General features: G+C 41.0%; 2 protein-coding genes across 2 annotated transcripts; both read right to left on the bottom strand.

Moving 5' to 3' along the window:
- Positions 1–5107: 5107 nt before the first annotated feature.
- rhogd (ras homolog gene family, member Gd) lies at positions 5108–8811 on the bottom strand. Its single transcript, XM_026190770.1, has 2 exons — positions 8720–8811; positions 5108–8104 (listed from the first exon to the last, which is right to left on the bottom strand). Exon 2 carries the CDS (start codon positions 8073–8075, stop codon positions 7500–7502), a length of 576 nt encoding a protein of 191 aa, XP_026046555.1. The 5' UTR covers positions 8076–8104; positions 8720–8811; the 3' UTR covers positions 5108–7499.
- Positions 8812–9978: 1167 nt separating this feature from the next.
- Positions 9979–13057, bottom strand: LOC113028301 (serine/threonine-protein kinase pim-2-like). The gene is made up of 9 exons (XM_026178468.1): positions 12994–13057; positions 12812–12907; positions 12547–12708; positions 12232–12326; positions 12093–12140; positions 11704–11925; positions 10642–10828; positions 10391–10543; positions 9979–10245 (listed from the first exon to the last, which is right to left on the bottom strand). The coding sequence occupies exons 1-9, from the start codon at positions 13055–13057 to the stop codon at positions 10154–10156; spliced, it is 1119 nt and encodes a 372-aa protein (XP_026034253.1). The 3' UTR covers positions 9979–10153.
- Positions 13058–13955: the final 898 nt, after the last annotated feature.

Raw genomic sequence — 13955 nt, 5'->3', positions numbered from 1 at the left:
AACATACATGCGCATGCACAGTTAGCCGGACAGTAAGCCCAATCCCCTTTCCCTCAAAAGAGACTAAAGACAATTGGATTAATGCTCAAACTGTTAAGCTTCACAGCTTATAGATCCTGAAAGTCCTGTAACAATGTCATCGTCAACAGCAACAAAACCACAACAGATATAAAAACAAATCAGTGGTAGATAGATAGATAGATGTGCATTTCAACAAGCAAAAGTCCATAGTAAAGAGTATGTCTGCTTGTAACCGCAGAAAAGGGAAAGAAAAGTGAGTTCAGATAGGATGAAAACGGGCTCCCTTCTCCTCTAGAAAGCATTTTCCACCTGGTTAAGTCACACAGTCTACCTTGATGTGAGCAGAACAGTGAAATCTGCTCCCGAAAGACGAGAGGAGTGAGATCAAAGCAACGCTGCAGGAGAGCAGCAACCAAAGCAGAACAGGACGCACATGGAGGCCACAGCACCACCAGCTCTCTCTTAATGGCTGAAATACATGTTGCAATGAAGCATAAGCAGCCCGCCAGACAAGAACAGTGTCTTGTTGCCGTAACTACGCCATGCACTGCGAGCTCAAGGGGATGAAGTTTGCAGAATTCAGAGCTGACAGCGTTTGGGTCTGGTTCAGTATATTGCTGTGACCTTTTGCTTGCTGACTGAATTGACAAGCTTGTGAAAAGGTTCTGCTCTCTTGCAGACAGATCATGTGGATAGCTAACAGTGATGCTCACCAGAAAGCATAAACAGAAGCATGGAAAGGACAAAAGGGAGAAAAAAAATGGAGGAATGTGGAAATATGCCTTGTTTAGACTTGAGTGCTCGGTTTCATGCTGTCTTGTCATCTTTGTGTTATGACAGCTCAGACAGAGCACAAAACCAAAGTTATAGCTGGTAATTGGATAGGGCAAAAGGCTCCCCGTGTGTGGTCAGTCACAAGAGCCATCCAATCTGAAGAAAGAAGCTCAATGATTTCGTTCACTTTCATCTAACCACAGCATGTCCGCAACAATTTTCCCTCTTTTTTTCCCTCCCCCCTTTTCTCGCCTCATCGGTCTAACCCTGCAGCGGTGTGAGCGTGCCACGGAAAAGTGTCGGCGTTGACTTGCTCTGGCACCTCTCCCCACTGTGGTGATACAGACATCAGTGAATGACAGCGTGTGAACAGCCTCTTGTGGATTTAGAGGGTTTGCACATCAACAATAGGCAGCCGCATTACACGGGACATGTAATCAGCACAGTTTTAACCTTGGCTTGTTTTTAGCGGAAGCCTCCCCAGAAGAGCAGTCTGAGCAAAAAAAAAAAAAAAAAAAGTGAGGAGAGCACTTGAGGACTTTCTGTTCCCAGGCTGTTACTTTAGCAATTCACATGCAGTTAGTTCTCAACCTCTAAGCTGCAAACCAACATAATTAATACTTGAATAGACCTGGGTGTCTATTCTTTTCTTTCCTCTGTTCGTGCCTCTTTTTATGCTCTCAAAAGAGCTCAGCGCCTGCAGGCCTTCATTTAAGCTCGTTCTGAGTTGCGAGGAACACTGATTTAAAAAATAAATAAATAAAAATGAACTGCATGTTAAAAGAAATAGTTCAAATTTGCTGGAAAACATGCTTATTTGTTTTGTTGCTGACTGTTACCTGAGAATGTCAGTATCAGTGTCACATCTGTATGCTAAAAATAAAGTTTAGCCAAGAATAACGATTTAAAATGCTGGAAAACTGACACCACCTCAAAATCTCTTCGGCGTGTTATATACACTCACTGACCACTTTATTAACTGCTCCTTTATGCAAATATCTAATGAGCCAATTACATGGAAGCATCTCAGGGCATCTAGGCACATAGACAACCTGCTGAAATTTAAAATAAGAATCAAAATGAGGAAGTAAGGTGATTAAAGTGACTTTGAACATGGCATGGTTGTTCATGCCAGATGGGCAGAAACACTAACACCCCAATTTCTAGGCTTTATTGAGAATGACTTTAATAAGAGACAATATCCAGTAAGGGGCAGTTCTGGTTATGATGGAGGAAAATGGCCAGACTGCTACGAGCTGATAGGAAGGCAATAGCAGATGGCAAACAGCAGCAAAAGACCATACCAAAGGCCATTCCTGTCAACTAAGAACAAGAAACCAAGGCTACAGTTCACACAGGGTCACAGAAGACTGTTACCTGGTCTGGAGCAAGCAACATGAAAGCATGGATCCATCCTGCCTTGTATAAACAATTCATGCTGCTGGCGGAGTAATAGCTTGGAGGATATTCTATTAGTATGCTTTCCGCTCAACTGAATCTAATTTAAACACCGAGGCCTACCTGAGCATCATTATCTACCACTTCCACCCCTTTATGACTGCAGGGTACCTGTCTCATACCTGCTCAAAACAAGAACCACAGTCACCACAACTCAATCCAACAGAGCACCTCTGGGAATTGGTGGAACGGGAGATTCACATCGTGGATGTGCAGCTGACAAATCTGCACCAACTGCGTGATGTCATCATATCCAACCTTGTACCTAATAAAGTGGCCAGCGAATTTACATAGACGTCACTCATTCCTTTGCAGACTCTGGCATTTTTCATCTTCAGCTTTCGCCTCATAGCTGTTTCTATTTTTGTTTTGTGGTGTCATATTTAGCTGAGAGGGGATATCTAGGCTTTAGAAACGTAGTGAAACCACATGACAACAAACACATCTTACACGTGTGTTTATATGTGTGTGGTTGAGGTGGCTGAAGGTTATTGGAGAGGAGACTTCTGATGCTGCTCGCTTCATGCCTGAAATCTAAGCGTATGATGTTAAGTGGCTTAGTAAAATGGGACTGTACCTGAACTGAAAACACTTAAAATTTCCAGAAGAAAAACCCACAAAAATTGAATTTAACTGGGCCCCATTAATTCTGCAGTACCAGAGATTCAGAAGTGCTGATGAGTCAATTTTGTTACCCCTGATACTGTTCTTCATTTTGTGCTAAGATAACCAGCTGCTGGTTGTGTGTTATCCATCTTCTGCTGTCAACAATTATTCTAAAACTGACAGCGTTTCATTATGGTAGAAAAATTCAGGTTATCTTGCTCCTTCATTTCTCCCAGAAATCCCCCACTCGAGCAGTTTGTCCACAACCTCCAGTTTTCAGGTGTTATTTACTGTACAGCTGCCATCGTTCCATAACTGACACAGCACTCCTTCTCCTCCGCTCTGAGCCCTGTTTTGTTGCGAACACAGCCATCGGCCTTCACTCCCCTCTGTGTTCCTTTGCAATCTCATTCAGCCTCTCCTTCTGCTGGAACAGTTTGATTTGAATGCAGAACTGCAGCTTTCTCAGTCTCGCTGTAGCTGCAGGCTGTCTGTTAGATCAAGGCTTTTTGCTTTTTCATCTTTAGACAAGGAGAAGAGGAGGAATCTCCCAAGTTCCTTGACTGAATAGTGCTGCTCGGCCCTTTTGGCTTTAGTCAGAACATCATCAAACGGACAGTGTGAGGGAGGAAAGGAACAGGGGAGATTGAGGGCCGATAGACGGAGCTGAGATCAAGGTCCCGACGGGGGCCATCACTCCCACTCGCTACACACTGATGATTCACAGAGTGGATATCAGCTGGTTGGCTCACCCTCAGCTGCACATTTCTATCAAGCAGGCAGAGATGGAACAGAAAAATCTCACCTTCTGCTCCTGCGTTCAAACGGTTTTCTGACTGCGCAGCACGCAAAAAAGAAAACTACACTCACCTTATTTACAACAGACTGTAAACTGAATCTCCATTTAATAAAAACAGATTGGAAATATTCATATTAATTTTGGACTATTAAACAATAAAGCGTTATTTTCAACTGATTGGTGCATAGTGTGAATGAAGCTGGTGGTAAGAAACGACTCCCAGAATGCACTAGGGCAGCAAAATACGCGTCAGCTGTTTCTGAACTTCCATAACATTGTACACTATAACTTTTCAGCCAATTGCACTGCAGCTAGAGTCTCCAAACACATAGATCATAAATTCAACATTTTAAAATTTTGGTAGTGCTCATGTTTGCGTTCTTTTATTCACTTTCTCACTCAATGGTTAATCCAGCACACAAATTTGGGGCTTCACCCTGAAAAGTCGTGCCCACTGCAGCTAACTGTTAATAAGTCTGAAGCTTTGATTTCAAGGTCTTGATTTTTTTGACAACACAACTCAGATGTTTTTAATCCAGCTTTGAATAACTTTAAATTCCAGTGAATTTATCAGCAGTGAAGTCAGCTACCTCGTTTATATATAGAGAGCTGTGAGGAGGCTCAAATCAGTCCTTTTGCAGTCCACTCGGTTTACAGTGGATCACCATGACCCACCCATGTTTTTTTAATCTGCCTGCATGTTGCAGAAAGAAACATGCCCATCCTTCATCATCATATTTGCTCATTCATGGCCTCCAGGCATTATTTTTGCCTTTAAGGTTCATATTAACAGAGCACAACTTACACAAGCTGTAAACATACATTCAGCACAGTCTGCCTTGTAAAGCACTTGTAGACAGACCACAGAGGAAACGGGCTCTAAATGCTGCTGCAGTGATGCTGTAACAAGCCTTTGGTAGCGTTTAACACATCCGTCATTTGTCACATCCACCAACCATAAAGGTCAAAGGAATTTTTCAGAGTAAGGAGCGCACTGAATTCTTAAACCCCAGAAACTGATTGAACTTGTGTGTGTCGGCTAAGTTGAATGATGGCCTGGAAACCAGATGGTATAGACCATTAACTTCAAATGTACAGAAGAGGGGGGGGGGGGGAGAGAAAAGAAAGAAAAAACTATCTTTGAAGACTAGTGCTCATTCTGGATAATAAGCAACTGAGCTGGAGGGCTGTGTCCATCTAGTGTTTGGACTCTGTAACTGTAACATTAACATGAAAGATAGCATTACAGTATGTGTGCTACAGGAACATAATGTGGTTTCCTGAGCTGTAAGCGTGTGTAAATGTGTTACTCTAGTTTGTTCTGCACTTCAGCACGACTTTCTTCTTGCATTACATCCCTCTAGCTGCAAAGATCTGCACTGATTGCATGCAATGCTACAGCAAAACAGCAAGGAACCAAATCAGAGGAAGACAGTCATGGGTCATGGGTTTAAGAAAAAAAAAATTAAATGGTTTAAACCACCGTTTTATTTGGCATAATTTAAAAATCATTTCACTGTTAGTTCATTTATACAAATATGCTTTTGTTATTTATAAAACAATTACAGATTTCTACAAATCAAGTTCCCAGTGTAAAAGCGTAGTACCACGCACACGGTAGCATACAGCTCCAGGACACAGACACAGAGCCCACAGGTGTATGTTCCACTTTAACAGCATCATCTAAGTGAATTTGGGACATGGAAAGAAAAAAAAAACGAACTCACCACAGATGACAGTTTTTAACATAACGTGCACTTACATTCAACTCTCCACAAACCTATCTGGGAAATGTTCACACATCTTCTGGCAGATGTCAAACCGCATCACTGTTATCACAAAAACCTCTTGCTCGGTTTGCACTTCAGTTATTCTAGACTTTACACCGGCCACAATCTAGGCTGACTTATTATATACCCGCTCAAAGGTGTACATGAAAATAACTATAGTAAAAAAGGGTTTCTATATTTGCTGCCAGCTGTAAGCAAAAAATAAAAAATAAAAAGAGCAGCTAGTCATTACAAAAACTATTTTACAAAAACGTATAAAAATCTTCAGATGTGACAAAGCACGTTCCACCTACACACCTTTTTGCTAACCATATGTGCAAGTTCCGCTTGTGCCTTATTCCACCATGCAATGCAGGGAACCGCAATCTGTTAAGAAGTGTGGAACTCAAGAGCTTCGTTTCACAAATGCAAAGACTTGCTGCACAAGATGTCAGTTTAGCACCTGTGTCTTTAAAAAAAAAAGTCTGCAAGATGAGTGTATTTACTGGCAGGAAGTAAGGCAGAGGGCTTCTGAAAATTCACAAAAATAAAACTCTTGAGTTGGGTGGGACCTGTGCTTAAACATCTTGTGGCACTTTCAGAGCTACGATGAGAAGCTTTGGGTTTGACGAAGAAGACTGCTATTGTCTTTGATTTAGATAAGGCACCTAACCAAAAAAATAAAGGCTCCTTTCATATTGTACAAAAACTTCTATTACATGATTAAAAAGGGAGCCATCACGGTTCTTCTATGATGAAACCAAGACAATAGCGAATTACAAGTATATAGCCAATGTAAGCCAGTTAAAACATATTGCTTTACTGATTCAGTTAAGCGGTGTCATAATTGATGAATTTCAGTGGAAGACAATAATGAAACTGAAAAGAAATATGGAGTTCTGGTTTATCAAATTGAAATATTAACTACAACACACATACCTCTTACTGATCAAATAAACAGACTATTACAAAAACATTTACCTTTGGCCGTACTTGTAGGTTAAAAAAACATTTATGGAAAAAAAAATCATTTACAGAGTAAATTCACTATAATTAGACAAAATACAGCCTCCTTGACCACCACCCTATCAGAGAGAAATTCTTAGGCATGTTTTTAAATGGCACTCGGTGTGAGCTTCAACAGTTAATAAGTAGACAGAGAAGCTTCACGACAACCTGACTTCCTGACTGCGTAAGCTCCAAAACTCCTGTACCAGCATCAGTTAATGTGGCTGAGTCTTTATTACACCTGCTCCTCCATTACTGAAGAGGACAAATGGTGTGCTGCTTTTAATGGGTCTGGCTTATCTTCAAAGACCTACTGGTTCTTCCGTGTGGAGAAGTGAAAGAGCAGTGCGAGAGGCTGAAGGGGCAGCCTGCCAACAGCTCTAACACACCAGACTGAGCACAAGGGAATTGTAATAAGGGAATTTAACCTTTAATCTGTGCATTTGGTTTAAGGGCTACTGGCATTTCCCCAGGAGTCATCAAACCATGTCTGGGCTCAAACTGCTTGAAATTAAAACTTGTTCACCTTCTACTTGGCTGTTCATTACGTCTAAATAGTCAAAGTCAAAGCATCTTGATGGTAACCTTGCTTGAGACTCATGAGATGCAACCTAGGTGAGAATTTGAGGTAGTCATTAGTTCTCCACCTGAACAAAGGCAGATCTCTTCTCTCCAGTCAAACAGGGTAGCTTGGTTGGTTTGTTGGTTTAGATGTTATTATGGCTTGTGACAACCATTATCAGCATTTTATAAGGCAAAGCAGAGAAGCTAAAAATGTAGAACAGATGTAAAATGAAACGTGTAAATATCAAAAGTTAAAATGCAAGAAAAATAGAGGAGAAACGGTCAGTCGCTCTCATTAAGGCATGGTCACTTTGGTGATGATGGCAACACGGCGAGATCCTCCTGGCGATGAAGAAGGAAGAAAGGAGTAACAGAGGAGCCAAAAACTGCCAGAGGTGATACGGAGACAGCCGATTGGTGACCTTTGTTCCTCAGCCTTCCCTTTGCATCCGTGGATCTCCACCATCCCCTCTCCACAGTCCAAATCTGGGAACCATTCATTACAAAAGCACACACTTTTCTTTTTTCTTTTTCGTGACTGGATACAACACTGCCCTCACAGCTTCAGAAAACACCTCCTTGACCCCATCCTGCAGCAGTGCAGAACACTCCATGTATTTAACAGCCCCAATCTGCTTGGCCAGGGCATTGCCCTGCTGCTGGGTTGTAGGGACCAGACCCTGCTCCTTTAACTTCTTCACCGTTTCTGCGTCACTTCTTAGGTCCTTCTTGGTGCCTACCAGCAGGATGGGCACATTTGGGCAGTGGTGAGACACCTCAGGGTGCCACTTGTGCCTGACATTGGCGTGTGAGGAGGGGCTGCCAATGGAAAAGCATATAATGAACACATTGGTTTGGGGATAGGACAGAGTGCGCAAGCGGTCATACTCCTCTTGGCCTGCCGTGTCCCACAGATTGAGGCTGACAGTGCGGCCATCCACACTCATCTGAGCGCTGTAGTTGTCAAACACTGTGGGAATGTACTCTTCAGGAAAGGCATTGGTTGTATAAGAGATGAGCAGGCAGGTTTTACCCACTGCCCCGTCACCCACCACCACACACTTTATGGTCTGCATCCTGCCTACGACCACTGGGGCTGCAGCACCTGGCAACAGGGGGGGAAAAACACCTGAATAACTGCTAACAGCAACATATACACATACTGTGTAGTGATAAACATGCAATTTCATTCCCTGCATGATCGTTAACCGGTGAAGGGATCATAACACAAGATATCCGTTTTATTAGCAGTACAGCTTTTCACCCAGTTAGCAACTGAGCTAACTGTCCCCGTCGTTAACTAATCGACGTAGCGTTCATCACCGTTACATAGGTACGGTCCAATTCCAGATGCTCCCTAATTAACAAACTTTATAAAAGTTGTTGTCCAGGAGATGCCGGGGTGTGAATGGAAAACAAGAGGCATTTTTTACCGGTTGTTTACACTTTACTGCTGTTCACTTTTAATACTAGGCGTTCCCCTAGCATATAGCTACTCTCTTACTAGCATCGAGCTAAGGAACTAGCGAATTTGGTGGCTAGCGAGCTAGCTAGTTAGCAAACAAGCTGAAACTTGATTTACAAGTCACTTTCTCAAAAAGATATGTTTAGGACCAGTTATTGCCCCACCAGCTTCTCAAAATTCCTGCTCAATTTTTGTATATACTTCAGAAGTAGTTTCGGGCTGTACGAAAGAAATATAACGGTTTTCATGACTTACCGCCACTTGGCTTTCGATCTCTTTTTGCCTGGTATAGTCAATCACAGCCGCATCCGGGGAGCTGTCTGTCACGTAAAAACCGACGTAGGGAAGTAATGCAAGCTGGTAATTGTAGTTCTATTTTGAGTCAGTCGTTTGCATAACACTAGATGGCGGTGTAAAGCTATTGTCATGACGTTGCACTCATGTAGCCGAAAAATATGCGGAGCCAAAGAGAAAAGTAAGAACAAGACGAGGTGAGTTGTACACTCACATTAACCAAGTCACTTTTTACTTAAATTGTGTATTTTTAGGACACTTTTCTAACAGTTTTATTTGACTACATTACCAATATTTGACATAGTAACTAAATGCTAAGTCAACTTTTCAAGTGCTAAACTATCCCTCCTTTAAAATATGCTGTAGTATATCTCATTAATGCAATAATAATAATAATAATAATAATAATAATTAAAAACCTAAATGGAAACATAAGTGCTTAATGTGGTCTGTTTATTCTAGTTAATATTCACATTAGAGAACCTCTTTCTTAAAATGTGTCTATTTAATATTCCATCCATCTGTTTTCTTCTCCTTATCAAATTCAGGCTTGTGGAAGGGGGGCTGGAGCCTATCCCACAGGGGAAGCAGCAGTGTTCACATATTTAACTTAATGCAGGATCAGCCTCAGGATGTTTGTGACATCTATGTAAGCATACAGAAGTTAAGCCAATGTGGGACAGAGAGTAGAAGGGGTTAAATTGCTATACACAGGGATGCATTGGCATTGTGGCTATAAATTGTAGAATGTAGCTGGCATAATACACAAAGAACAGTAAATCGCAAAGATGCACAGCAATATGATTGTATATGTAATGTGGCTCAGTGATAGGAAGGAATCAAATTATTGTGATTATGTTGTTCACGCTTTAGTCAAACATTTTCTTAGTCCTCCTGGAGAGGAACGGTTACCAATGCTTTCCTCTCATCGTGGGGAATTATGGAATTCGTTACCGGGCTTCTTCACTGCCCATTTTTTTATTCCGCTCTCAAGACCAGCCTCTTCTTTTTGACTTTCAACACAGTTTGAGATGTTTATTTTTTATGTTATTGTTTTATACATTTTGAATTTTATCTTGTATTGCATCGATGCTTTTATTTGTTAATAAATTGTATTAACACAAAAGAAAATACAAAATACATATATGTGCTTATAAACTGTAGAATTTAGCTGGTTTGATCCACAAAGAACTGTAAACCTCAGAAACATATGATGGTATAGGAAAATGTACCCCAAGGGTTAAAGGCTAATCCAAGGAATCAAATAATTTGCTTGTGAATCAGTTTATTCTGGTAATGAAATGCACAGAATTACAACATGGCTATTTAATTTTAATAAATACTTCTCTGTTGGAGCTTCTGCTCCATGACCCTGTATTTGTCAGAGTAGAGACGTCAGTTGGGCCAAGGATGATTTTTAAGTTCCTCCAGGGTTAGGTGGTCTTTATGGATCTGGTTCAGAGAACCTGACAGAAAATCCTTGCAGTCTTTACAGAAATAAAATAGAGGTGTCACATTTTTGTGTTCCTGTAAATTTACATGTGGATGATCGATACAGACAAAGGCAAAGATAACACAGAAAACACTTCAAACACAAATTGCAACAGGTTGGGGAATCAACATCCAGCTTACCGTCTGAAATGTCGCTACGTGTCCTAGATTTCGATTTGGTGGAGGTGTCTGGGAGGATGTAGTGCAACAGCTTATCCATCACAGTGCCTAGCTGCAAAACTGTGATGCAGTCTGCTGTATTCGCGTTGGATTCATACAAGTCCAGAGTTATCTCTGAAATCCAGAGAAATATTAATAATGGTGAGGAATTCACATGGACACAAGATGCATGAACAGTCCAGAACATTTGAACACTGGGACTGATAACCTACCACTTCTTCGAGTGACTGCTTCTGGAGTAAAAGTGGCTCCACAGCCAAAATCAATGTATTTCACTTGTCGATACATTGAAAGATCAGCTGATACGTCAATCACAATGTTGTTTGCCTTAATGTCCCAATGAAATACACCCCTGGAATGCATCTCAATAGCTGCATCTACCAGCTTTCTCATTATATTCTGACAAAGAAAAGAAAGGTATGTTCAAGCCACAAGCTTTGCATTATCCATGAAAGATTGCTATATATATTATCTCACAAAAGTTAGTAGACACCTCACATTTTTGTAAATATTATTTTTTTTTTTTATTCTATCTTTTCATGGGACAACATTGAAGATTTGGCACTTTGATACAATGTAAAGTAGTCAGTGTAGAGCTTGTATAACAGTGTAAATTTGCTGTCACCTCAACATAACTCAACATACAGCCATTAACGTCTGAACCGCTGGCAACAAAAGTGAGTACCCCCTAGATGAAAATGTCCAAATTGTGCCCGAAGTGTTAATATTTTGCGTGGCAACCATTATTTTCCAACACTGCCATAACTCTGTTGGACATGGAGTTCTCTAGAGCTTCACAGGGTGCCACTAGGCTTCTCGTCCACTCTGATGATGACATCAGGGAGCCGGTGGATGTAAGAGACCTTGCGCTCCTCCACCTTCCATTTGCCCTACAGATGCTCAATAGGATTTAAGTCTGGAAACATGGTTGGCCAGTCAAGTACCTTTACCCTCAGTTTATTTAGCAAGGCACTGGTCTTTTTGGGAGTGTTTTGGGGTTGTTATCATGTTGGAGTACTGCCCTGTGGCCCAGTATCTGAAGGGGTGTTCTCACTTTTGTTGCAAGTGGTTTAGACATTAATGGCCGTACATTGAGTTATTTAGAGGGGACACCAAATTTACACTGTTTTACAAGCTGTACACTGTTTATATTTTATGAAAGTGTCATATCTGCAATGTTGTCCAATGAAAAGATAGAACAAAATACTTACCAAAATGTGAGGGGTGTATTCACTTTTGTGAGATTCTGTATTTCCTTCCTACCACTCACTTACCTTAACCTCACTCTCATGCAGAAACCTGTTTCTGCATTGCAGATACACATCCAAATCGATGGTTTTTTTCTGTCTTTCAAAGACCATAATAAGTTCGTTTACTGAGTCTAACCACTCCAGTAGTACTGGGGTAACATTGCTGCTTGTATTCTGTGGTCCTGCCCCAACTTTCATCAGCAATGCCACTTCCACGGGAACTTTGGTCATTTTACCATTAAGAAGCTTTAGAACCAGAGAAAATTTAGGTCAGTGTTCAAACAATGAATAATATGCGCCATGTGTTCAGGCAGGACATTTTCTTGACATGCTGTGAAATATTCGTGTTTCTCAACACAAACTTTCCAAAACAAAAAGCAAAAGTGTCAAGAGAAAGGACAAACATCACTTACCATTGGTAGGCGGTCGACACGATTCTGAAAAACATGTTTTATAACAACCTGCATTACAGAGAAAATGTGGTTTAGAAAAAGCACACAGTGCACAGGATTTACTAGAAGAACTGTGAGCTACACATATAACAAGTCATACTCGGACATTGTCTTCTTTGTGTTTTCCAAAGTAGACAGTCCCGTAACCTCCTCCACCCAGCAGATCCAGCTCTTCATATTTTGATCCAAAGTCCTCTACAGAGACACAAAACAGACATGGGGGTCTTGATTATTGCATGGAAAACAGCCAACATTGGCTTAGCTTATCTACACATTTATACAGGCTTTGTTAGAATGTCCTTACTAATTATCAGATGAATACCAGCTAAGCTTGGAGATTTTCTGAGGAAAACAGCCCTTTTACTAGCTGGAAAGGGGCTCTGTCATTGCATATAGGATTTCAACATATTCTTACCTAGCCTATGACTGTTGTATGTGCTGGGTAAGGGGACATCAGTCTTGTAAATGGAGCGGCTGGACTCCTCCCTTGAGCTAGATGTTTTGCTCTTTTCATTGAGTGGCTCCTCAGTTTCATTGTGGCTAGATTTATGTTTGCCACTCTTCTTTGTGAAAGCAGCTGCAAAAACGAAAAGCAATTAGACCTCTGAACTCTACACAGGGGCTCAGAGCTGATCAATAACAATAAAACAAAAGTAAATATCTCTGAATGTCTTACTTACACTTGTCCTCAGCGCAGTCTTTCCTCGTGCTGCTTATGAATTGTCCATCTGGCTTCCTGTCTTCTGTTCTAAAGAACCAGGGCTCAGTGTGGCCTTCTGTGGTTTGAAAAAAATATCAGTTTGTTAATGTGATGTTGATGTTAATGTAAACCAAAAAAATCAAGCAGGTAGACTTATCCCACCTAGATTATTACCACCACTCACAGCACGTGGAGCAGTAACAGTTGGCCAAGATTTAAAAGACATTTTGACATTTCTTCAGATATTTTCTCTTTGCAGTAAACTCACTGTTGACATTTTGGCTTTTGCAAGTTGTCTAGTTGGAACTATGATATGCCCTCTTTAAATAATGCTGTGATGACACCATAGAAATCTAAACTTCTAATTTATGCTAATCCTGTCTCCGTGGCTACAGAATATCAAGTCAAATATTTCACTGTCTTGTGTCACCTTGTTATTTTTGGTTTCTTTTGATTCCATATGTCAGATTTTTTTTATTTTATCCTGATGTATTTTTATTTCTATGTTCAGCACTTTGGCCAGTGATTGATGTTTTCTAAAGTGTTTTTATAAAGAAAGTTGGTTGGCAAATGATTAAAGAGCAGGTTTGTGTAACTACACCCAGGAGAAGTAGCAAGTCTGGGACAGAACATAGAGGCAAACAATGATTCACTTTCACATTATCACTCTTGACCAAACTTTTCCAATATAGGCCTCTCATTCTAAAAATAGACCCGAAAATATGCCCATATTGCACTTTCAATCAGTCTAACTGCAAATGAGGAAGGCTGTTCCTGCATTTGCCCATTTAAAGAGAGGTCTGCAGACTTAAATTTCTCTGCATACAAACAGACCATAAAAGACCCTGTCGTGTATCTTTTGGACCTCATCCTCTTTGATGAGCAGCAGTCTTTAAGCTCATATATCACATATTCACCTTCAGACAAGTCATTATTCCCACTAATCCAGTGCATTCAGATCACTGCAGAAAGAAGCTAAAAAGAGGGATCACTTTAGACTGCTCCGTCTTACACCCCTGGAGATCTGCTGTTGATGTCACCACTTATACACTGTGGCAGGTTAAAAGGCCAGCGGTGACCAACAACCGGACACTCGAGAACACAAAGAGGCACCAGTTTATTGC

This window comes from Astatotilapia calliptera, chromosome 2, assembly GCF_900246225.1.
Source record: "Astatotilapia calliptera chromosome 2, fAstCal1.2, whole genome shotgun sequence".
Taxonomy (NCBI): Eukaryota; Metazoa; Chordata; class Actinopteri; order Cichliformes; family Cichlidae; genus Astatotilapia; species Astatotilapia calliptera.
Note: the sequence above shows the minus strand (reverse complement) of the source record. Positions and strands in the feature narration are given on the sequence as shown.